Source organism: Scyliorhinus torazame, chromosome 11 (assembly GCF_047496885.1).
Source record: "Scyliorhinus torazame isolate Kashiwa2021f chromosome 11, sScyTor2.1, whole genome shotgun sequence".
NCBI lineage: Eukaryota > Metazoa > Chordata > Chondrichthyes > Carcharhiniformes > Scyliorhinidae > Scyliorhinus > Scyliorhinus torazame.
Genome location: NC_092717.1, coordinates 242,290,642 through 242,316,559, shown reverse-complemented (window position 1 = coordinate 242,316,559; position 25,918 = coordinate 242,290,642). Strand labels below are relative to the sequence as shown.

General features: G+C 50.6%; 1 protein-coding gene across 1 annotated transcript in view; it reads right to left on the bottom strand.

The window, feature by feature from the left end:
- Positions 1-25,918, bottom strand: part of cdh2 (cadherin 2, type 1, N-cadherin (neuronal)) — a 195,193-nt gene that overhangs the window by 47,196 nt on the left and 122,079 nt on the right. Inside the window, exons 4-8 of the mRNA XM_072468490.1 lie at positions 11,852-12,022; positions 10,961-11,116; positions 9,889-10,033; positions 6,100-6,272; positions 907-1,044 (exon numbers count right to left, since the gene is read on the bottom strand). Coding sequence (XP_072324591.1) covers positions 907-1,044; positions 6,100-6,272; positions 9,889-10,033; positions 10,961-11,116; positions 11,852-12,022 — 783 coding nt within the window. The remainder of the gene's footprint in view (positions 1-906; positions 1,045-6,099; positions 6,273-9,888; positions 10,034-10,960; positions 11,117-11,851; positions 12,023-25,918) is intronic.

Here is a 25,918-nt window from a genome sequence, read left to right as displayed (position 1 = left end):
GCTCGGTGGTAATCCAGAGTTTATCACACTTGGTTGTCAAGCTTGTCAAGCTCCGGAACAATCTTTTTCACTTGCCCGCCCCTCAAACCTGCCTGGACATTTTGAAGACATTATCCACCTCTGGCTATAGTGCCAATAGACTCCAGGCATAAGACTTGTAGAATGCGAACATATGAATGAGGCCACTCGGCCCCTCGAGCCTGCTCCGCTAATTGGCTCAGTCTTAAAAATATTCAAAGACTTGGCTTTCACTACCTTTTCGGGGAGAGTTCCAGAGATTTGCAAACTTCAAGAGAAAAATAATTCTCCTCACCTCCGTCTCAAATGGGTGACCCCTTATTTATTTTAGAGTGACCCCCTAAGTTAGACAAGAGGAAAAGTCCCCTTGACATCCAACCTGTCAATACCCCCTCAGGATCATTAAAAAAAAAAATTAGAGCGCCCAATTCATTTTTTCCCAATTAAGGGGCAATTTAGAGTGGCCAATCCACTTAACCTGCACATCTTTGGGTTGTGGGGGGTGAGACCCACGCAGCCATGGTGGGAAGGGGAATGTGCAAACTCCACATGGACAGTGACTCAGAACGGGGATTGAACCTGGGACCTCGGCGCCGTGAGGCAGCAGTGCTAACCACTACGCCGCCGTGCAGCGCCCCCCTCAGGATCTTAAAGGTATCGATCAAGAAGAGGACATTCAGCCGCAGGCTCTTCGAAAGATTTATCCAATTGTCCGAGAACAAATTTCGCCTCCTTCCAGTATTTACATGCTACTTCTGTGGGAGACGCGAGAGAGAGAGAGAGAGAGAGAGAGAGAGAGAGAGAGAGGGAGGGAGAGAGGGAGAGAAAAAGCTGAAGCATGTGTCTCGTAATGCCCCCTGTATAGAAGGCAAGCCGGCGAATGCTTACCGTCGCGGTCGTGAATTCTGGTGGGTTGTCGTTGACGTCGGCAATTCTGATGACGGCGGTCGCAGTGTTGGAGAGGCCGTATGTTGGACTGCCCTCCATATCAGTGGCTTGAATTATTAATGTGTACTGTGGAACTTTCTGTAATTTGGGGGGGGGGGGGAAGAAGAGAAAATAATTAGAGAAAAATGTGCAACCTTTAACTCTCAATCGCTCACACGCGGGACTCTCATCAACTCCAACGCAGCTAATTGCTCGCCTTTCCTAATTGTTCAGGACTTCCCAATACCCACCACACAACCCCAGCAGCTTGACCAACTTCCAAAAAGAGGGCAAAATACCTCGCGAGATGTGCAGAGTAGAAGATCATTCAGCCCCAACCAGTCCATGCCTGCTACCCGGCCAAATGGACATCCCTAACGTATCCGCAGATAAATAGTCTGGGGGTAGGAAGGAAGGAGGGTCAAGACAAGGGTGGGGAGGGGAGAGAAGAAGTGGGGAGAGAGAGGAGGGTCGTGACAAGGTGGGAGGAGAGGGAGGGCCGTGACAAAGAGAGGTGGGTAATGACATGGAGAGGGGGGGTCATGACAAGGCGGGGGGATGGAAGGGAGGGTCATGACCGCAGATACAATAGTGATTCCCTTTCGGATGTCCATGGGGGGGTGGGGGGGGGGGGGGTCGGGTACGTGGAGGCAAAGAGAGTGTTGAAAGACACGGCATAATAATCCTCTTCAAATAGACTTGTATTCGTCTCATTTTAATCTTCGGCAATAAAACCTGGATTTATGCAATCGCATTAAAATGACATGACTGTTAAATGGCTTTAGGAAATCTAAAATTAGGGCTGAAAATGTGAAACCTTCCCACAGACACGCTGTGACACAGCGACATCCCCTCCTACACAGGGATGGCTATGCCAGTACCTCCAGTCTCATTTAACAGATGCATTGTACGTAAACGCGGATCGCAAAAAAACAAATCCTTTGCAGAGAGCTGAATACGATCAGTAGAAACTTAAAACCACGGTTTTTCCAAATGGAATGTCTCGCAAATTCAAAAGGGTCCAGGAAAAAAACCCAACCCCCGTAGTCATTGAACGCAGCAGCTTTAACCATCTCTTTCCCCCCCCTGTTTGGTGTTGGCTAAAGTTTCATCCTTTGTACATTCATTAAGAAACATTTCAACACTCCCCAAACGCATTGTGGGCTGGAGCAGTATCAGTAACGCTGGAGACTGCGAGTTTGGCCCAAAGCCCGAAGGGTTCAGTGTTCATAGCCAACAGCTGTTTCCTTCCCCAGCGAGACCTATTCAGGTGTAGGTTGCTAGGCAACAGGCAGATCACTAACATCCTGAATCTCCTGCGCGCAAAAAGGAGCCAGTACTTTTCTAACCCCCCAAACCACCCCATTCCCTGCCCCCAGCAACACAAAGACCTCGGAGGTGCTGTTCTCAAAGGAAACGCCAGCCTGCTGATGGGTTTTGGCCACATGCATGTACCGACCCTCCTGGTGTATTCATGGAGGAGAGCTCCAGGTTTCAGGTTCCTCCCCAGGGAAACTAGTATCGCTTTTCCGATGATGGACAATTCAAAAGGTCAGGCCATCTGGATACATCAAGGAGGAGTGGAACCACATAGCCTCTCACACTGGCTTTACAACCTTTCGCTTAATCGTTTCCTGGCGCAAGTATTACGGAGTGGGTATAATCTAATACGTTCAGGAAAATCTTCCTGGAGCAAATGTTTCCAGCTCAACGAGGAAGGAAGCATTGCGAAGTTGGTTCTTGGGAACGAGGTGGAACATTTAGGGGACAGTGATCATCATGTCATACGGTTTACGGTGACTTTGAAAAATAATCCAGGAGCAGAATAATTACCTGGGGCAAAGCGGACTTCAGTAGGGTAAGAACGGAGAGTGTGGCGGAGGCCGGTTTAATCAAAGCATTCAAAAGGGGATTGGGATATTGTCTGAATGTGCAGGGCTACGGGATTGGCACATTGCTCCTATTGACGACTGGTGGACATGATGTGCCGAATAACTTCTTTTGCGCCAAAATAGTTCTACAATCTGCTCTGGGCGCACCCCACCGGCACGGCTAATATATTTTTGACTCTGGCCGTAGAAACGGGAGAAGACAATTCAATCCCTTGGGCCTGGACCACCATATCATTGGTGCATGGTTTGCCTGGATCTCAACCTCATTAACCAGCCTTGGCGAGGTAACCCTTAAAACACCTTCATCCAACAGAAATCAGCCATTACAGTTTCAGGACATTTCTAATTGACCACCCAACCTTTTTGCTGAGTGCAATGAGCTCAAGATTTCCACTGCCGTGTGTGTTTGTGAAGGAATGCTTCCTGATACAAGACCTGAACAGGTTCTCTCTGAATTTAATGTTTAGCTCCCGTGGGGTTTCTGGTCGTCACCACCTACACCCCCCCCACCCCCCCCACTTGAATTCTCCAGGTAACACTTGGCAAAATTCACAACATTTGCACTGCAATCTTCACAGATTCACAGATCGCCAACCTCACGCCCGAAGGGCAAATTCGTGAACTGCGATGCAAAACACGGGCACAACAAAACCCTTATTACATTAATTCAAGAATTCTGCACGGAACAGAGTTTCCCCCTCAGCATCGTAGCAATAAGAACTCCCCCTCCCGTCACGGATTACGCCGCAACAGGGAATTCCCGCATTGTTCCTTCGAGCAGAAGAAAGAGAAGACAAAAGATTCAGCAAGCCCGACCTGGCTCACTCCAGGAAGGGATAATGATTCCAGATCCAATTAATTGATTCGCACGAAGGCTGAAATATTAATATTTAAACGATTCACTTAAATAAAACCACAGACAACCACCACCCCTCCCCCTCCTCTTCCCCGTCCCCACCAAACTGCTGCCTTTAATTATTTATTGCTCTCATTGCCCGCCCCGAGAGACAGAATGGGAAGAGTCCAGTTTTCCTCACACCGCTCACTCATTTCGGGAGTTCATTTCTGGGGACGTAGAATTGAAAAAGAAGAGATGTTAAACTGGTTTCTAAACTTGGTTCAGCCAAACTTGGGTGTGGAGGCAATGCAGTTCTGGTTAATAAAGGACTGGAGAAGATACAAAAGGTTCAAAATGCGAACACCAGAACTGATATATTTGCCAGGAAAAGCCAGAGAGGTGGAATGTAACAGGTATGAGATCGGGGGCGGGATTCTCCCAACGGGAGTAAGTGCTGACGCCGGGGTAAAAACCGGAGTGTTTTACTCCGGCGTTGGCGCCCGTTCCCAGACCCCTCTTCTCCCCCCTCCGTGGGGCTAGCAGGGGCGTCGCGCGATTTACGGGGACGGGGCCTCCCCCCCCCCCCACACACAGCCGACCCCCCAAGCCTTTGCCACGAGTACCCGCCGGCAGCGACCAGGTGTGGACGGCGCCGGCGGGACTAGGCCGTTTACGCGCGGCTGCTTGGCCCATCCGGGCCGGGGAGCTCGCCGACTGCGGCGATTCGCCGAGTGGCCTGGCGCGCGAATGGTTTTTTGGGGGGGGGGGGGGGGGGGTCACGTTGCTGGGGTCGGTGCGGCGTGGCGTGATTTGCGCGGCACCCCGGCGATTCTCCCAGCTTTGGGGGGGGGGGCCTTGCCTGGCTGAGCGCAGCTCCAACAACACTCAAGAAGCTCGACACCACCCAGGACAAAGCAGCCCCGCTTGATTAGCACCCCATCCACCGCCGTAAACATTCACTGGATTTCAGCAAAGCCTTTGACCAGGTCGCACCCGAGAGATTCAAAGAAGGTGAAAGCGCATGGCGTACAGCGCATCCAAAACTGACTCAGTGGTCGGAGGCAGAGATTCGTGGTAAAAGGCCGTTTCGGTCACTGGAGGCGGGTGTGCAGTGGCGCACCACATGGATCAGTGCTCGGTCCCTTATTGTTAGTTATATTTAGAAGCGGTATAGAGGAGTATTGAAGGGGGCAGGGGCGCTGATGACACAGAGGTTGGCAGGGTGGTTAATACTGAAGGAGGTCTTAGGCTGCAGGAAGATATAGACGGGTTAGTCAGATGGGCAGGTCAGTGGCAGATGGAATTTAACCCCGAGAAGAGCAAGGTGATGACCTTTGGAAGCCATGATGAGGAGATGCCGGTCTTGGACTGGGGTGGGGGGGGTTTATTCATTCATTTTTTTCCATTCTTTTTTTTTTTTAACAAGTTCGGGTTTTATTTAATAAAATTTTACGGGGGAAAATGCAGAACTTTGGACAGATGGAGACTCCATACTTTCCGACACCGGAAGGCTTCACCTTCATCCAACAGGTTCCATTGGCAGAGCGTGTACGAGGGCCAAAGGGACCCAAACCCATTTCCTCCATTTTTTATCAGCAGCAAACAAGGTAAGAGAAAATGGTGGGTCACGAATTCAGCCGGCATGGGTCGCGAAGTTCAGCCGGCGTGGGTCGCGAAGGTCGGGCGGGTTGGGTCCCGAACGTCGGCCGGGTCGGGAAAAATGGGTCCCCGGAAAAAAGTTTGAAGAACACCGGTTTAGAATATCCTTTCTAGGTTTCCCCCCCCCTCAGGGTCAAGATAGCTAAATTAATAAAAGTCAAGCCGCTGACTAAAGATTTTGATTAAAGTTCGGCCGCAATAGGAGGTGGGCCCCGCCTCAAAATATCATAGAATTTACAGTGCAGAAGGAGGCCATTTGGCCCATCGAGTCTGCACTGACCCTTGCACCCTACTTATGCCCATGCCTCCACCTTATCCCCGTAACCCAGTAACCCCACCTCACATTTTTCCAATTAACGGTCAATTTAGCATGGCCAATGCACATAGAATCATAGAATTTACAGTGCAGAAGGAGGCCATTCGGCCCATCGAGTCTGCACCGGCTCTTGGAAAGAGCACCCTACCCAAGGTCCACACCTCCACCCTATCCCCATAACCCAGTAACCCCACCCAACACTAAGGGCAATTTTGGACACTAAGGGCAATTTTAGCATGGCCAATCCACCTAACCTGCACATCTTTGGACTGTGGGAGGAAACCGGAGGAAACCCACGCACACACGGGGAGAACGTGCAGACGCACAGACACAGTGACCCAAGCCGGGAATCGAACCTGGGACCCTGGAGCTGTGAAGCAACTGCTTTTACTCATTCATTCTGTAAGCGGAGCGAAGCAACTCAGAAACTCTGCTGATGCATACATTACCTCTCTATCGAGGCCAGCAGCCACTGAGAATATATCTCCAGTCTCATTATTGATTGTAAACATATTAGGAGAGGGACTGCCTGGTGTTTGAGAAAGGATCTTGTATCTCAAAATGCCGTTCGACGAATTCGGATCATCAGCATCAACTGCAGTTACGGTCATCACAAACGTTCCTGGGAGAAGGAAAAAAAAGGAAAACCCAATCTTCAACTGAAGTTTCAACAGCAAGGGGTTTATTTTAAACATTTGATGCACGCTGTAACATATTTTATAAACACACTTCCTGACCCAGATATTCGTTCTTCAAGATGTTCAAGAGCACATTTCTCAACATGGTCTCTAGGAACACAGGTACGAGAGGCACATCAAGTACAGTCTTGAACTGAATGTGCCGCAGGCTCGAATTCAAATCCAGCAAGGCCGAAGAATTTATATTGGACTCATTAAAAGCCACCCTTAAGTTACAAGAGCTGCATCGGTAAATGGTGATTGTAAACTTCTATTGGATTGCCCTGGAAACTCATCGAGGTCACTAATGCCCTTTTTGGGAAGGGTATCTGTCACCCCCACCCGGTCTGGCCTACGTGTGACTTCAGACCCACAGCTGCGTGGCTGCAACTAAATTGTCCTCAGAAACGGCCCAGCAAGCCACTCTGCTGTAGTCATAGCAGATGGCCGCCGACAACCTTTCAAGGGTAAATAGGGATGGGCAGCAAGTGCTGGCATTCCCAGCGATGCCCACATCCCATGAATGGAGAAGACACATGGGATGCTTGCTTATATTGGCAGAGTCATAGAAAAGAAGAACAGGGGGGTTATGAAGGAGCTGCACAAAACGCCGGTTAGGCCACAGCTGGAGCACTGTGTGCAGTTCTGGTTGCCACACTATAGGAAGGAAGCGATTGCACTGGAGAGGGTGCAGAGGAGATTCACCAGAGTGGTGACTGGGCTGGAGCGCTCAGCTATGGAGAGGCGCTGGTTAGGCTGCGGTTGTTTTCCTTTAACAGTGAAGGCTGGTAGGGGGGTCCTGATTGAGGTGTACAAAATTATGAGGGACATATGGAGGAGTAGGGTGATGTTTAAATTTATACAAGCGCTTCCAAAATTTGAGGGAAAAGATTTGGAAGCATTCTTCATTTATTTTGAAAATGTTGCAAAACAGATGAAGTGACCAAAATAAATTTGGACATTACTTTTAAAAAGTCGACTGGTAGGTAGAGCGAGTGAAGTGTATACATCATTGTCAGAAGAGATATCTGCAGGGCGGCTTGGTGGCGCTGTGGTTAGCACTGCAGAGGACCCGGGTTCGATCCCGGCTCTGGGTTACTGTCTGTGTGGAGTTTGCACATTCTCTCAGTGTTTGTGTGGGTTTCGCCCCCACAATCCAAAGATGTGCAGGGTAGGTGGATCGGCCACGCTAAATTGCCCCTTAATTGGGAAAAAATGAATTGGGTACACTAAATTTATAAATAAAACAAAAAGGATTTGCTGTTAGAAGTGGAGCAGAAGCTTGGTTTAAAAGTGTCATTTGGAAAACCTGGCCTGGATTTCGGAATGCAAACCCCGAAGGGAAAGCCTCATTATAAGATTTTAAAAAGTGTATTTTTTGGCAGTGGAATTTGGAAAGTCTCATGTGATCACATCTGGGGGATGTTCGAAGGAGAAATCAACAGAGACTGAAGTGGGTTCAGAGCGGAATGTGTGCATTTGACCACAATCACCTTGCGTTTAAAATGGAATTGTGTTAATGAGGCCCGAGTTTCTGTTGGACTTTAACCTGGTGTTGTAAGACTTCTTACTGTGCTCACCCCAGTCCAACGCCGGCATCTCCACACTTTGAAGGGGAGAGCTGACTGGAGGTGATTTAACCAGAGGATAACCACACCTCAGGTGAGGGACAAGGGAGGGCAGCAGGATGGCACAGTGGGTTAGCGCTGCTGCCTCACGGCGCGGAGGTCCCAGGTTCGATCCCGGCTCTGGGTCACTGTCTGTGTGGAGTTTGCACGTTCTCCCCGTATTTGCGTGGGTTTCGCCCACACAACCCAAAGATGTGCAGGCCAGGTGGATTGGCCGCGCTAAATTGCCCCTTAATTGGAAAAAATGAATTAGGTACTCTAAATTTAAAAAAAAAAAGGTGAGGGACAAGGTTGAGAAGGCGGGGCCCTCATCAATAACTTCAGCCGGGTACGGGAATTGAACCCACACTGCTGGCCTCGCTCGGTCTCCCGAACCAGCTGTCCAGCTAACTGAACTAAACCGACCCCCATTTGGGAAGTAAAAGGGTTTTGCACAATAATCCAATTCTTCATGTTTAATAAATGTTTTTTTGTTGTTGCTAAAACGAATTAGCGGTCCTGTGACTCTACCCTCTGCATTTTATAAAAGTAAAGTTAAAAAAAGTTATGGGGCAGGATTCTCCCAACGGACGGGATTCTCCCAACGGGAGTCTAGGTGCCCATCCCCAGACCGCCTATTCTCCCCCTTCTGTGGGGCTAGCAGGGGCGTCGCGCGCTTTACGGGGGCAGGGCCTCGGCACACCGTCAGAGACACGGCCTTGGGTCCCGCGCAAGCGCAGTTGGGCCGGCGGCAACTAGCGCATACGCAGTGGCCGTCCTCCCCCAGGCCGCCCCGCACGAACATGGAGGGTGGTTCTCGGCTCTCCGGCGGAAGAAAGGCGGCCCGCCGACAGAGAGGCCGGCCCACCGACCGGTTGGTCCCGATCGCATACCAGGCCACTCCGGAGACAACCCCCCCCCTCCCCAAAGCCTTCGCGACGAGTACCCGCCGGCAGCGACCAGGTGTGGACGGCGGCGGCGGGACTAGGCCATTTACACGCGGCCGCTTGGCCCATCCGGGCCGGAGAATCGCCGCTTGCAGCGATTCTTCGAGCGGCCTGGTGCGATTCGCACGGTGCTGGTTTGGGCGGGGGGGGGGGGGGGCGGCGTGATTCGCGCGGCACCCCGCCGATACCTGGCAGGGATGGGGGGAAATACCGCCCATGGTCTTTTGAACCAGGGTTCCATTAGGGGACCTTCCCGTCCAGTTGTTACATCAACTGGGGTCATAACAGGATGGGGGAAGCCCTCAACATTCATGAAGCATTTAGACGACCACTTGAAATGTCAGAGCCTACAAGGCTGCAGGCCAAGGGCTGGAAAACAGAATGAGAATAGATACGTGCTTGATGACTGGCGCACACAGGATGAGCCGAAGCGCTGTGCTGTAGAACGCCATGAGCAAACTTTTTTAAATTGGCACTGTTCTGGCAGCTGGGATACCACGAGATGAGCCTCGAGAACGAAAAATAATTCATTTCACAATTAAGTGGAGTGGAAAGGGGAGAGGCGGCTTCACGACACAACCACTTTGTAACTCTCATGGAACATAGGACATACAGTGCAGAAGGAGGCCATTCGGCCCATCGGGTCTGCACCGACCCACTTAAGCCCTCACTTCCGCCTTATCCCCGTAACCCCAATAACCCCTCCGAACCTTTTTGGACACTAAGGACTGTGGGAGGAAACCAGAGCACCCGGAGGAAACCCACGCAGAGACGGGAACGTGCAGACTATGCACAGACAGTGACCCAGCGGGGAATCAAACCTGGGACCCTGGCGCTGCAAAGCTACAGTGCTAACCACTGTGCTGCCCCTCTCGTATCAGATTCCTCTTTCGCACAAATCAGAGGTCCATGCCTGCGAAACGAAGCCACTGAAATGAGTAACAAAGTCCCGAGTGTTGTGCTGCATTCAGCGCCTTCCGCGGCTAAAATGTCGAAGCAAACGTTACCTGGCTTTGATCCTTCGGGGACAGATCCGTTCCAAACTTGATGCAGAAATTCTGGCCGGTTATCGTTCATATCAATGACATTGATAACTATGTCAATCGGATTCTCCACCTGATTCCCATTCAGGTCCACGGCATGAGCTCTCAGCTGGAAAGTAATAATCACATCAACACAGCATTCAGGAGTGAGGGATAACGTCAAGGCTTGCAACCCGCTCAAGAGACTGGGCCACAAATATCGGCATTCAACCTCGTCTACAGCAAAAGTCCTTTCCCGTATTCCCAGGAAGTAGCTGTTCCATAGGCTGCTTCAGAGCGTTTTCCACCATTAAAAGGAACATTCACGTGGGAGGTTTTGAACTGCAAAGGCAAATTCGTTCAAAGGCTAAAACTTTGCAAACGAAATTTCGAAATGTACGAAACGTTATAAAATTGGATACAAGGAGGCGCCGAACAGCTTTCAATTTAAATTTTCTGTTTTTGGTCAGGTAATTTATAAATTGTTTCCGACGAGGCAAAATGTCGCCCCGTAGCAGGATCAGCCCATCGACCCCGCGCTGCTTCTTTGACAGCGCTGTCAGATTAGCCTCACTCCTCCCCGCTCTTCCCCTGAGCATTTACCCAATTGCTTTTCGAAAGCTAAAGCGTGTTCCAGATCACAGCACCCCTCTCATCTCTCCTCCCGACTCTTTTTGCCAATTATTTTGGAGCTGTCCCTCTGCTTACCAACTCTCCAGCCAGTGGCAACAGTTTCTCCACATCTACTTTAGCAAAATATCACCTCCAATACCTTATTCACAGTAAGAAACTCGGTGGTGCAGAACTTGACTATTGCTAAAAAGTGACATGCTGTCGAAGCTTTTCATCTTGCACTCATCAGGACAAATGCAAGAATGCCATATTTCAAAGATCGTAACAGTTGATACCACAGGATCGGAGTTGCCCTGTCAGCAAACTTTTCCTGAGCGGTGGACTGTTGTGATAAGATGCAGTATTCTTGTGCATGTCCTGATAAGTGCAAGATAAAAAAGCTTCGGCAGCAGGTGGCTCTTTTCATGAATGTTCAGAAACTTACATGGTACGAAGCTATCTGCTCCCGATCCAAAGGTTTAGTCACAGAGAGCTCGCCAGAGATTGGGCTAATGCTGAAGATCCCAGTCGGCGGTTGATCAGCTCCCGGTCCAGTAACGCTGTACCGTAATGAACGGTTTTTATCACGATCAGATCGAATCTGGAGATCCAGAGAGGAGAGGGATAGTTAGGCAACGCCGATTACGGAGGGGGGGCGGGGGGCTGCTTGGGTTTATAGCGTGCCTTTAAAGACCACAGACATCCCAAAGCCAGTGAGGTACTTCCCAAGGTGTAGTCACTCTTGTAGTATAGGATGCACAGCAGCTAATGTGCGCACAGTAAGATCCCACAGACACCGATGCACAAACGAGGGACAAACATTGGCCAAGACAATGACAATAACACCCCTGCCCTTCTTCAGGGCTGCGTTAGGAGATCTTTTATATCTATTCTAGAGAGCAATGAGGGTCCCAGTTTAACCCATCTGAAAGACAGCGCCTCTGGCAGCGCAGCATGGCTCCAGTGTTGCACGGAGAAGCGCGAGAGCTTGGAATTTGGTTTCAAGTCTCTGGAGATGGCCCTGAACCCACTATCTACCAACGCAGGAGTCGGGAGGGCTGCCCAGTTGGCACAAAAAATAAAGCATAATTACAAACATCTGGGCCATTGATTAGCTGTAGTGCATTTGAGCAGCAAGATTAATTTTCCGCTCGAAGGGATTGAGTGGGCCTCGCCCGTGAACAGGAGGAGCAGGTTTTCATCTGATGGTTCATCTGTGGCCAGTAAGAGTTCTGAAAGTCGCTCGGAGTTTGGTGCAAAACCCAACTCACAGGTCATCTCAACAAAAGCGGGTTCCTACAAACCTTGCATCGAATTGATTAAAGGGGGCCCTTACCCTAACCAATTCTTGCGGGAAAGGACCCCGGGAGTTTTCGGGAACGTTGATTGGAGGAATGACCCAGTCCCTCTTCTGACGTTTCAACTGCCCCTGGTGCTCCAGCGGGAGCCGTGGAAATGCGATAACTGGAATATTCTGAGGTAGGACAACGTCAGTCGACTTCCAGGTCTGAAAATACACACAAAAAAAGGGAGGGAGGGGGAAAACGAAAACAGTTAGTGTATGTTAATTGGGCTGGACACATTTGCTTGCCCCCTTCGCCAGAGAGCAGCGGGCGCTGGGTCACCGAATATATTCACAGCTGAGTTAAGACAGATTTCTGATAGGTCAGGAAGTCGAGGATTACGTAGGAACATACAGTTTAGGGGCGGGAGTAGGCCGTTTGACCCCCTTGCACCTACCTGCCCCACCAGTCAATAAGGTCACGACTGATTGGATCATGGCCTGAACTCCACATTCCTGTCCGCCCTACCAGGGGGAAACAGGAAAGAATGTGGAGCGTGAAACACAATCAGAACAGCCGCCATCGTATTGACTGGTGGAGCAGATGCAAGGACCCGAAGGGTCTACTCCTGTGCCCGAGTCCCTCAATTAATTTAACAGAAACAAAAATAATTTAACAGAAATGGATACTGGAAATCGGAAATAAAAACAGAAAAATGCTGGAAAAGCACGGCAGGCCTGGCAGCATCTGTGGAGAGAGGGAAACGGAGTTTACATTTCGAGTCTATATGACCCTCAACAAGCAACTTCATTTGACTGGAGTTCTTTGCGTGTGCGCGCGCGTGTGTTTAGGAAATTCAGGCAAATTTATATTTTGTCTCCCATCAGTCCATCGGAATTCCTGAGGCGCACGGCCAGCAATTGAAGCTCTTCACAGGGAGAGGAGGGTGAAGAGATTTCTCGCGGCGGCTGCGAGGGATACCTCTACCCGGGCAGTGGGCGGAGCTCCTGAAATAAAATCCCGGAGTGACACCACAGAAAAACCAGAGTGCACTGGTTGGCAAGAAGCTGCTGTCTGTGTTTAACTTAAATTATGAAAATGAATCATTTATAAAAGCAGCTCCTTGGATTTATGAGGGGAATGCTAGCAATAGGGAACTCAAATCAAGTGGATGGTAAAATAAAGTACAGTAAGAAGTCTTGCAACACCAGGTTAAAGTCCAACAGGTTTGTTCTGAATCACTAGCTTTCGGAGCGCTGCTCCTTCCTCAGGTGAATGAAGAGGTCGGTTCCAGAAACACATATATAGACAAATTCAAAGATGCAAGACGATACTTTGAATGTGAGGGGGGGGGGACGGGGGGGGGGGGGGGGGGGGGGGGGGGGACGATGAGAAAGACAAGAGTGGCTTTTAGTAAGTACAAGGGAGCAAATCAGCAGAGGCATTAGTGCAGTACAGAAAGTGGGGGTCACACCCAGCAAATTTGATTGAATATTTTGAAGAGGTGACCAGGTGTGTAGATGAGGGTGGTGCAGTTAATGTAGCTTGTATGGATTTCAACAAAGCTTTTGACAAACACGCACATGGGAGGCTTATAAATAAGGCAAATGCACATGGGATACAGGGTAACTTGACACGGTAGATTAAAAATTGGCTTAGGTATAGGAGATGAGAGGGTGATGACAGATGACCGTTTTAGTTCCTGGAAGACATGTCCAGTGGCGTACATGGTGGCCGATATAAAAGGCATAGACAACAATGTGGGGGGGTAAAGTCAGTATGAAAATCACTTATTGTCACAAGTAGGCTTCAAATGAAGTTACTGTGAAAAGCCCCTAGTCGCCACATTCCGGCGCCTGTTCGGGGAGGCTGGTACGGGAATTGAACCGTGCTGTTGGCCTGCCTTGGTCTGCTTTAAAAGCCAGCGATTTAGCCCAGTGTGCTAAACCAGCCTCAGTAAGTCTGTGGATGACACAAAGATTGGCCGGGTGGTTAACAGTGAGTTCGAATCTCGGGATACAGGAAGGTGGTCAAATGGGCAGATAAAATTTAACCCTGAAAAGTGTGAGATGATAATTTGGAAGGAGTAACTTGACACGGTGACACTAGAAAGTTCTGAGCAACAAAGGGACCTTGGCGTGTTTGTCCATCGATCTCGGAATGCAGGTTAATAGGGTGGTGAAAAAGGCATATGGGACACTTGCCTTTTATCAATCGATGCATTGATTACAAAAGCAGAGGTCACGTTGTGTGGAATTTTGGTACGGCCACAGCTGGAGTACGGTGTGCAATTCTGGTCGCCACATTATAAGAAGGATCAGGTTGTGCAAAGGAGATTCACCAGAATGTTGCCTGGGATGGAACATTTAAGTTATGAAGAGAGGTTGGATAGGCTCGAGTCGTTTTCATTGGAGCAGAGAAAACCGAGGGGCGACCTGATCGAGGTGTGCAAGGTTATGAGGGAATCTCTTCTGTACTGTGTAATGTGTGATTCTGTGATTAACGTAAAGGGTTATGGGGACAGTGTCGGTAAAAGACATTACATGTCTAATCATCCATGAATGGTGAAGCAGGTTTAACAGACTGAATGACTGACTCCTGTTTCTGCGGAGGCCAAATATCTTGTGGTTCACCCGATACTATAAACGGCATCAAGTCTGTTGGCCTTTCCAGAGATGCACACATTCTATAAACAAATAAAAATAACTGCTTTCAAAAAGATTGCTGTTCCTGTGTCAGTCATTCCCCCGTCACACACATGCCAACAACCTTTCACCTTTCAGAATCTCTCCCTTTCAATTGAGGCAGAGTTGAGTAAAAGAACCAAGAGAAACATTTGGTTGGAAAGAGGAGACAAGTCCAGACCTAGTTAACCACACTAATCTGAATACCGATCAGATAATCCGGTGTACAGTAATTACACAAAATCCTTGCTGAAGAAGGTTCCAAGTTTCATATGAACATACGAAAAAGGAGAAACAGGCCGTTCGGCCCCCCAAAGCCTGCTGTTGCACTCAATAAAATCATAGCCGATCCGTTGGGCGTTTCGAATTTTACATTCCCACCTACTCAGGATAAACTTTGATTCCCTTGCCTAACACGAATCGATCTACTCCCACTTTTAAAAGTATTAATTGACCCTGGGCGTCATTCTCCGACCCCCCGCCGGGTTGGAGAATCGCCGGGGGCTGCCGTGAATCCCGCCCCCGCCGGTTGCTGAAGTCTCCGGTACCGGATATTCAGCGAGGGCGGGAATCGGGCCGCGCCGGTTGGCGGCCCCCCCCCCCCCCCCCCCGCTGGATTCTCCGGCCCGGATGGGCCGAAGTCCCGCCGATAAATTGCCTGTCCCGCCGGCGTGGATTAAACCACCTTTTGAACGGCGGGACAAGGCGGCGTGGGCGGGCTCCGGGGTCCTGGGGGGGGGGGGGGGGGGGGGGCGGGGCGATCTGGCCCCGGGGGGTGCCCCCACGGTGGCCTGGCCCGCGCCGTGGGGGGCACTCTTTCCCTTCCACCTCCGCCACGGTCTCCACCATGGCGGAGGCGGAAGAGACTCCTTCCACTGCGCATGCGTGGGAAACTGTCAGCGGCCGCTGACGCTCCCGCGCATGCGCCGCCCGGGGATGTCATTTCCGCGCCAGCTGGCGGGGCAACAAAGGCCGTTTCCACCAGCTGGCGGGGCGGAAATTCCTCCGGCGTCGGCCTAGCCCCTCAATGTTGGGGCTCGGCCGCCAAAGATGCAGAGCATTCCGCACCTTTGGGGCGGCGCGATGCCAGTCTGATTGGCGCCGTTTTGGGCGCCAGTCGGCGGACATCGCGCCGTTGCGGGAGAATTTCGCCCCCTGTCTCTACTGCCTGGAGGCAGAGTTCCAAAGTTGCACTTGGGTGTGGAGGCGATTTTCTGAATTTCACTTCCAAAAACGTTGAGACAATATCTCCCAGTTCTAGACTCACCAACAGAAGCAGCTCCTCTCTATCTGACCCTATCTCGTCCCCTTTATACCTGGAAAGCTTGGATTAAATTATCCCCATAAACCTCCAATCTTGTGATCTCTCCTCGTAATTTAACCCTAACCAGATGTCATCTCCAGTAAATCTCCACTGCAGTCCCTGCAAGGCCAAAAGTAGCCTTCCTTTTCAAAAAAAATAAACTTAATGTGTACAACTCTTTTTTTTCCCAATTAAAGGGCAATTTAGCGTGGCCAATCCACCTACCCTGCACATCTTTTTGGGATGTGGGGGTTGATGTGTTGGGTACTCTGCTACACAGACGAACCAACACGGTTGCGAATGGTACAACTCAGTTTTATTACTAACATTTATTTACAGTGGTAAACTGGTTACTGAGGTTCGATCATAACCCTAGAATCTGTGGACCTATTCCTAATTCTATCTTGTAGTAGCACATGGTGGATGTCTGAGTGGCTTGCTATGAGCTCGGTGCCCCGAGCGGTCTCCTGCTGGAACACCAGGAAGTGTCGTGTTCCCTGTTTTGTACTGTGTATGCTCTTGCCTGTGATTGGCTGTGGTGTTGTGTGTGTGTTGATTGGTCCGTTGATCTGTCCATCAGTATGTACGTATGTTTGTGCTATGAGGTTTACCTGAATATCATGACAGGGGTGAGACCCACGCAGACACGGGAGAATGTGCGAACTCCAAACGGACAGTGACCCGGGGCCGGGATCGAATCTGGGTTCTCGGCGCACTGGGGCAGCAGTGCTAACCACTGCGCCACCGTGCCGACCTGGAAACCCCCTCATTAAACCTGCCAAAAAAAGTGCTCCTTAAAACCGCAGGGCGGGACACTCCATTGCCCGATGCCAAACTCGCGTTCGGCTACCGGGCGGAGAATGGTCTCCGATGCTGAAATCGGGAGCAGCGGCATTCCAAGCCCCGCCCCCTCCGAAAGGGCATCATTGTGACACGTGCCGCATGCAGTTGCATTGCTGTTGGCGCCTCGACCGGCCCACTCGTGATGCTCCGCCCCCTATAGGCAGAGTTCCCGACGGCGCGGACCATGCCTGGTCACACAAATCATGAACTCGGTGTGACGGCTGCGGACCGTGCTCGACCGGGGTCCGTGCCGCTCTCCGGGGTGGGGGAAGAGTACGGGGGAGACTGGTGGGGGGTGGGCTATGGGGTTGCGGATAGCGGGCTGGGTCCGCGCATGGCCGGTGCCATGCTGTACGTCACGACCGCTGCAAGCCGGCAGCCCGTGCGTATGCACGGCCCGGGACCCGGCCATTCTTGGCCCAGGAGGTGAGAGTTTCTAGCCCCTCGCGGGTCTAGGGTGCTAGCCCCTCACCGGTCCCAAAATCAGTGAGGGGCTCGCGCCAATTTTTTTTTCACGTAAACCTCCTGTGGATTCTACGTTCGAACCGGCACTTAGCCGCAGGATTGGAGAATCCAGCCCTACATCTTTCAAGCTAGCTTTTGGCCAGGTCCAAACATTTAGTGGCTTGATATTGGTCACCTGTCCAAACATCCCTGAGGATATCGGAATGTCGGAGCAGGAAGAGGCTGTGCAAGCTGGAGTCTGTTCTACCACTCAGTTAGATCATGGCTGGTCTATATCAACTCCAACTACCCACTGTGGTCCCGCAGTCCTGATTATAAAGCAAACTGCAGTTATTCGATTTTCAGTCGACTCCCCAGCCTCAAATCAGCCTCTTTGGGGAACGGGAGGATCCCCGATTTCAACTTTCCCTTTGTGGGTGAAGAAGTGCACCCCGACATCGCCTGCTCGAACAAGGGTACATCAGAACTCGAAGATGTCGGAGATAAACAGCTTTCAACCAATGACAGAGGCTGGGCAAAAGGGGGGGGGAGGGGGGCGTCGGAGAATGATCAAGAGAGAAAACCTCTGGGGTTAAATGACCAACGGTGATGACGCCGCGAGGTCGGTAAGTTTCAATTTTAAACCTTGGGAAAACAGGAGGTCAAAACCCCAAACCTCTCGAAAAACCCCAGAAAAAGTCAAGTAAAATTCGCTTCATACAATAGAGAGAAGAGTTGAAAATGTACAGCGCTGAATCGGGACAGCTGGAATATTTAAAATCATTGTGCTCATTAATGTCCTATAAAGTAAAGCTAAAAATGAGAAGTCTGTAGCTATAAAAAGAGTCATCGGAAGTTTACAACCATTATAAAGTTGATCAATCAGAATTTTAAATATTTACCCAATTCTATTAATGCCTTTTTTTGCCAGTAAACCATGTGAAAAACATTTGGAGTCGATCACCGGCCAAGTAAACATCCTCCGTTCACAACAGCTGGATCATATAGAGTGTCAGCACCAAAGAGATTCCTTCATGACCCTTGCCCGTAGAACAAAACAAAAGGATAACTCGACAATGCAAATATGTGCAGTCCATGGGCTGTTTTACAGCCAATGGCTTGATGATATGTAGGAATGGCTTAATTCTGCTCCTATGTCTTATGGTCTTAAAATGTGGTCTTAAGATGTGCACACAGCAAGCCCCCACAGACAGCAACACGATAAATGTCCAGATAACTGTGTCATTGAAGCCGGTTGAGGGATAGATATTGGCCGGGAGTTGGATGATCAGCCGTGATTGTGATGAATGGCGGAGCAGGCTCGAAGGGCCAAAAGGTCTCCTCCTGCTCCTATCTTCTATGTATCTATGTCAACCTTGATTTCTTTTCTGTTGTTTTCTCAGCCCTCCGGAGCAGGACTTGAACCCACTACCTGCTGATGCACCAACAGAATAAGCAAAGCAACTGCCCTGTTTTGGCTCTGCTCAAATCAGAAGAGCGTACGCGTGGTCCACTGAACCTTAGACATGTGCAACGCGCTGCCTGAAAAGGGCAATAGGCCCAATCAGCAGCAACTTTCAAAAGGGGAATGGCTTAAATAATGGAGGGAAAATCTGCACGGCCATGGGGGGTGGGGGGGTGAATAACTGGATAGTTAGTTCAAGGGATAGAGCGGGAATGCCGGGTCGAATGGTGCATCACTCTCCCTACAGCCGGCGTCGGGGCTGGGAGAATCACGCCCAATATAGTCTTTCTCCTTCATTGGTCTTTATCCAGCTTCCTCTTAAATACAATGACGCCAACCTCTTGACCAGTCTTTCCTCCCCCAAATTAAAGGATGGCTCCAGATTTCTTTTTATACCATCTCTTGATTCAAGCATCAATAAATGTTGTGGAGGCAAATGGGGGAAGTTGGTGCCACTGTATTGCTGCCCCTGGCTGTAAAATCCAAAAGGTCCAGGCTGATGCTCTGCGGATATGCCCAATTCCCACCATGGCAACTGGTGGAATTTCAATTCTATTACATAAATCTGGAATATAAAAGCTGGTCTCAACGATGGTGACCGTGAAACTATCAGTTGTTGTTTAAAAAACCCATCTGGTTCACTAATGTCCTTTAGGGAAGGAAATCTGCCGTCCTCACCCGGTCTGGCCTACCTGTGACTCCAGACCCTGAGCAATGTGTTGACTCTTAACTGTCCCTCTGAAATGGCCGAGTGAGACACTCAGTTCAAGGGCAATTAGCGATGGGCAACAAATGCTGGGCCAGCCCAGCGATGGCCAGATACCACGAAAGAAACAATAAAAAACACCGTGCAATTTTAAAATTCCACGACTGGCAGTTTTGGTGTTTATTAAATAAAGGGAGACACAAAGTAGTCGGTCAACGTAAATTCGTAATAACACAAACCACAGGGCATTGAGCACCTTAAATTAAACCTACATTTCTGCTCATGTCAGAGTTCCAGTTTGTTTCTTTTAACTAATGGAATCCCCACTGAAATTATTATGTTTTATTGTTAATAATAATCTTGATTAGTGTCACAAACAGGCTTACATTAACACTGCAATGAAGTTACTGTGAATAGCCCCTAGTCGCCACACTCCGGCGCCTGTTCGAGTACACAGAGGGAGAATTTGGAATGTCCAATTTACCTAACAAGCACGTCTTCCGGGACTTGTGGGACCCCGGAGCACCCGGAGGAAACCCACGCAGACACCTGGAGAACATGCAGACTCCGCACAGACAGTGACCCAAGCCGGGACTCGAACCCTGGAGCTGTGAAGCAAAAATGCGAACCGCATATCGAACCACCCCTCAAACAGCTCTTCTCGAAAGAGAACAGTCCCATCTTCGCCAATCCACCCCAAAGTTCCTCACCCCCGGAGCCAACTCACCTGAATATTCTCACCTCGGTCTCAGCCTCGATTTGGAGCGGGACTTGAACCCACAACCTTGTGCCCCAGGGGCAAGAGTGCTGCCCACTGAGGCACAGGTGACACGTAGCTGAATGAGGGTGGGAGGAAACTAGAGGGAAGCAGAAACGCTGGCCGTTTGGGGGAATGACGCTGCTGCGTGCGGCAAGGTTCTAACGCAGTTCTCCGCAGCGGCACGTAGGTACTGGCAGGGACGGCTTCCATTTGCGCACATCCGAGATACCCAGTCTTCAATTAACGCCTGCGTCAACAGGGTTTCAGACAAGAACTTGCTGATTACTCCAGCCTCGCCCACACACGCTAGGATCGAGAGGCTGCCTGTGGTGGCCACAATCTGCTCTGCAAAATATCTGCCAACTCCATCGGGGCATGCCCAAAATTGGGACTTTGCGCTAGTTTTCAAATAACTTGCATTTTTCTAGCCCCTTTAACAAAAAGTGAAATAGCCCCACGGTGTTTCATAGACACAGGAGCGTTAACCGATCAAATCTGACACGGGCAACACGACGAGATATTAGGGCAGGTGACCAATTATTCAAAGGAATAGGCTTTATGGGGTGTCTTGCATGTGGGAGAGAACGGAAATAGCTTTTATGCTATTGAAAAGGGGGATCATAGAATCACAGAACTTAGTGCAGAATGAGGCCATTTGGCCCATCGGGTCTGCACCGGCCCTTGGAAAGGGCCCCCTAATTAAGCCCACACCTCTACCCCATCACCCAGCAACCCCACCTAACCTTTTTTGGACACGAAGGGCAATTTATCATGGCCAATCCACCTAACCTGCACGTCTTTGGACTGTGGGAGGAAACGGGAGCACCCGGAGGAAACCCACGCAGACACGGGGGAGAAGGTGCCGATTCGGCACAGACAGTGACGCAAGCCGGGAATCGAACCTGGGACCCTTGAGCTGTGAAGCTACTGTGCTAACCACTATGCTACCGTGCTGCCCAACGGTGTCAAGTGGGATTAAAGGGAAGGTCAGTGGAGGGCAGGGGTTACCAAAGCGAAACACTGCAGATGCTGGGAATCGGAAATATAACTGGAAACGCTGAGGTTTTCAGGCCTGCTGATGTTTTCCACGGTTTTCTCTATTTTTATAAACAGCAATGGTTTTCTTCTGATGGGAGGCCAATTAGCTCATCGCGTGTACTGGCCTTTCGGACAAGTTGTCACATGTAGTGCCGCGCCCCGGCCTATTTGCCCCTCATCCTGTAAATAATTCTATTTCAAGGACATGTCCGCTTGCCGTTGGGAGTCAAGAGCGTGCGCCTGCGATCCAGGTCTTAACATCTGAAGAGGTTTCCCCCAATCCTTTGAAATCTGTGACCTCTTGACTGTCGATCCATTTGTCAAAAGGAAACAGTTTGTCAATTGCTCGATCAAAATCCCTGGTCATTTCGAAAACCTACTTCGTCTGTGCTGGCGCCTCAAAATGGGAATGAATTATGTCCTCGACAATAGTCTCTAATAGTTTTCCAATCTCGGACGTTGGACCGATACCAGATTTAACACTCTCCCTTTCTGTTGAACAGCAAGTGTACAACACTCCCCAGTCCAGCAGCAACACCCTCTTACCAAGGAGCACTGAAAGATTGTGGCCAGCTGAGGTACCCTCAATAATGATGCTTAGAGATTAAACTGTAAAGAAGGCTTTATTAGACTAATAACTATGCTACAGCTAGAGACGAGTGCTGACTGCTATACAGACCATGAGGCAGCCCTTTATGTATGGCTCCCAGATGGGCGGAGCCAGAGGCGGAGTCCCCAGGGTTCCAAGCCCGGTCTTAAAGGGGACATCACCTTACATGATGATAAGGCAGTAACCGTTCATCACACCAGCGCTTTGGCCTTCACCTTTTAATGAACCCCCAATGACCTAGAATCCACATGTGACACTAATCTATTTAGCACCACCTCATTGTCTGACGCTAACCTCTTCCTCCACAATGATTCTCCCCCTCACATTTTCAGGGTTCTTCCCTCTCCTTGCCCTTTATTCCCTGGTCTACAGTGAGATCACTGAAGATCTGTTGCTTATAAACTTCTCTTGGGAAGTTTGCCTGCCAATTTGCTCCTCCCTCAGCTCCTCGAGTAATGTAACAGTCCCCATTCTGTTTTTCAGCTCGAACCTAACAGATTTGGTCCTCGAAGCCTCTAGTCTATCGACCCTCCGTCCAACAGTATCACCCTCGATCTGTCCAGCTGCAGTCCCCAGTGTCTTTGCTCTTCCCCCAGCCCTCCCGAATACATGGGAGCCATTTCACCACCCTGCCCAATTCGAGACGTGAATTCCTGCTCTTCCTTGGCTGCTTGTCCCTCCTCATTTTCTACGTGTGTTGTCTCATTGCTGTAACATCTGGCCCCTGCACCAAGCCAACAGCGCCATCTGACCTCCCCGCGAAGACATTGGTCCCAGCTCTGTTCAGTTGAACGCACCCGGCTTGTAGAGGCCCCAGAATTGGTCCTATTGCCGTAAAAATCCGAAACCTCTCTCCTGCACCCTGCCTCCAACCACACATTCGCCCGCACTGCGTCACTCACTAGAGCGTGGCACAGGGAGCAATCCACATAATCACCATTTTGTTAAATCCCCTCTCTCACTCCTGAAGATACCATCTGAAACACAGGTGTCCGCAGACTGGCCAGCATCCGGTCTACCGCTATCCTGACGCCAGCCACCCCTCTCGCTCAGGAAGCCCGAGCTCGAGCACTCGGCAGCCCTCCTGGCGTTATCGTTTCCAAACAGCTCAGAATGTGAAGACAATGGCCCCCTTTCGTTCTACCTGGTCAGCTATTAACTTTAAAGCTATTTAACTGTTCAAATGCCTAATGAACACTGACCAATAAGCTACACTTAATTATGTTTAGGTCATGCCCATCATTTGATTATTAATCTGGTCAGATTACTCACCATGTTCTGCCATTGGCTAAACTCATGGCTCTAGCAATTGGTGGCTAAAACAGCACCCGCTTCCCAAAATCCACAACAGGACTGCCCTCAAAGGCCCATTGTTTCAGCCGGCTCGTGCCCCACTTCAGTTTAATTCTCTCCTATACGGACTCTCTATTTGTCCTCCTGGTCCTTTGTTCCAGTCCTACTTAGGCCCCCGTCCCCAAACTTTTTCAGTTACATTGATGACTGTATCGATGCCACTTCATGCTCTCGTCTGGAACTGGAAAGATGCTTCAATTTTGCTTCCAGGTTCCATCCCTCCCTCGCCTTCACATGTCCAACTCTCTCACTCCCCTCCCTCACCTTCACATGTCCATCTCTCTCACTCCCCTCCCTCACCTTCCCCTCCCTCACCTTCACATGTCCATCTCTGACACTCCCCTCCCTCACCTTCACATGTCCATCTCTCTCACTCCCCTCCCTCACCTTCACATGTCCATCTCTCTCACTCCCCTCCCTCACCTTCCCCTCCCTCACCTTCACATGTCCATCTCTCTCACTCCCCTCCCTCACCTTCCCCTCCCTCACCTTCACATGTCCATCTCTGACACTCCCCTCCCTCACCTTCACATGTCCATCAGACACTCCCCTCCCTCACCTTCACATGTCCATCTGACACTCCCCTCCCTCACGTTCACATGTCCATCTCTCTCACTCCCCTCCCTCACCTTCACATGTCCATGTCACACTCCCCTCCCTCACACTCCCCTCCCTCGCCTTCACATGTCCATCTCTCTCACTCCCCTCCCTCACCTTCACATGTCCATCTCTCTCACTCCCCTCCCTCACCTTCACATGTCCATCTCTCTCACTCCCCTCCCTCACCTTCACATGTCCATCTGACACTCCCCTCCCTCACACTCCCCTCCCTCACACTCCCCTCCCTCACACTCCCCTCCCTCACACTCCCCTCCCTCCCTCACCTTCACATGTCCATCTCACTCCCCTCCCTCACCTTCACATGTCCATCTCTCTCACTCCCCTCCCTCACCTTCACATGTCCATCTGACACTCCCCTCCCTCACACTCCCCTCCCTCCCTCACCTTCACATGTCCATCTCACTCCCCTCCCTCACCTTCACATGTCCATCTGACACTCCCCTCCCTCACCTTCACATGTCCATCTGACACTCCCCTCCCTCACCTTCACATGTCCATCTCTCTCACTCCCCTCCCTCACCTTCACATGTCCATCTGACACTTCCCTCCCTCACACTCCCCTCCCTCCCTCACCTTCACATGTCCATCTCACTCCCCTCCCTCACCTTCACATGTCCATCTCTCTCACTCCCCTCCCTCACCTTCACATGTCCATCTGACACTCCCCTCCCTCACACTCCCCTCCCTCACACTCCCCTCCCTCCCTCACCTTCACATGTCCATCTCACTCCCCTCCCTCACCTTCACATGTCCATCTCTCTCACTCCCCTCCCTCACCTTCACATGTCCATCTGACACTCCCCTCCCTCACACTCCCCCTCCCTCACACTCCCCCTCCCTCACACTCCCCCTCCCTCACACTCCCCCTCCCTTACCTTCACATGTCCATCTGACACTCCCCTCCCTCACACTCCCCTCCCTCCCTCACCTTCACATGTCCATCTCACTCCCCTCCCTCACCTTCACATGTCCTTCTCACTCCCCTCCCTCACCTTCACATGTCCATGTCACACTCCCCTCCCTCACCTTCACATGTCCATCTCATTCCCCTCCCTCACCTTCACATGTCCATCCCGCACACTTCCCTTCCTCGACCTCTCAGTCCTCAATTTCTGATGATTCACTGTCCAATAAAATCACCCCCACCCTCTAGAACACTGCCTCACACCCCCGCTTCTGGCCAGGGCTCCCTTCCAATCTCCAGGTTTCTCCGTCTCCGTTGCATCCATCGTTCTGATGATGCCACCTTCCGTAACAGAACTTCCAAAGTATTTGCCTTTTTCCTCAAATCGAGGATAACCCCACACCATAGTTAACAGGGCCCCTGTCTGACCCATTTCCTACACCCCTCCCCTCACCCTTTCCACTCCTGCCCAGTGCCCACCCCGCCAGCCTCCACATTTAAAGGATTATCATCCCCCATTTCAACCAATTAGATAATGGCGGCATCATCCAACACATCCCCTCCCCTCTATTTCCTGCAGCAACCATCTCCTCCACGCCACCCTGGTCCACTCCTCTTATCACCTCATCTCCTTCCTACCAGACAAGCCCATGCAATCGCTGGAGGTGCGACAGCTCCTCTCTTCGCACTGTCGCAGGCCGCAGACAATGCTTCCAGAGATTTACTTGTTCTTCTTTCAAGTTAGTCACCGTACTGGCTGGACAGTGGGTAGACCAAACTCCATCCCGAGAGGAGTTGCACTGGACTCGAAACGTTAATTATCATAGAATTTACAGTGCAGAAGGAGGCCATTCGGCCCATCGAGTCTGCACCGGCTCTTGGAAAGAGCACCCTACCCAAGGTCCACACCTCCACCCTATCCCCATAACCCAGTAACCCCACCCAACACTAAGGGCAATTTTGGACACTCTGGGCAATTTATCATGGCCAATCCACCTAACCTGCACATCTTTGGATTGTGGGAGGAAACCGGAGCACCCGGAGGAAACCCGCGCAGACACGGGGAGAACGTGCAGACACCCCGAAGCGGGAATCAAACTTGGAACCCTGGAGCTGTGAAGCAATTAGGCTAACCACCATGCTGCCCTCGGTTAACTCTGTTTCTCTCGCGGCAGATACTTCCAGAGCTGCCGAGCCGAGATTATGCAGCATCTTGATTTTATTTTCAGATTTCCGACATCTGGAGTATTTTGCTTTTGTTACAGCCCCGGTTTGAACCCCCCCCCCCTCCGAACACTATCCACACCAGACAACTGTGCACAATTATCAGAAGATGTAACAAGTTTCCAGACATAACAATAAATCAACGATACGACAAAAAGTTGATAA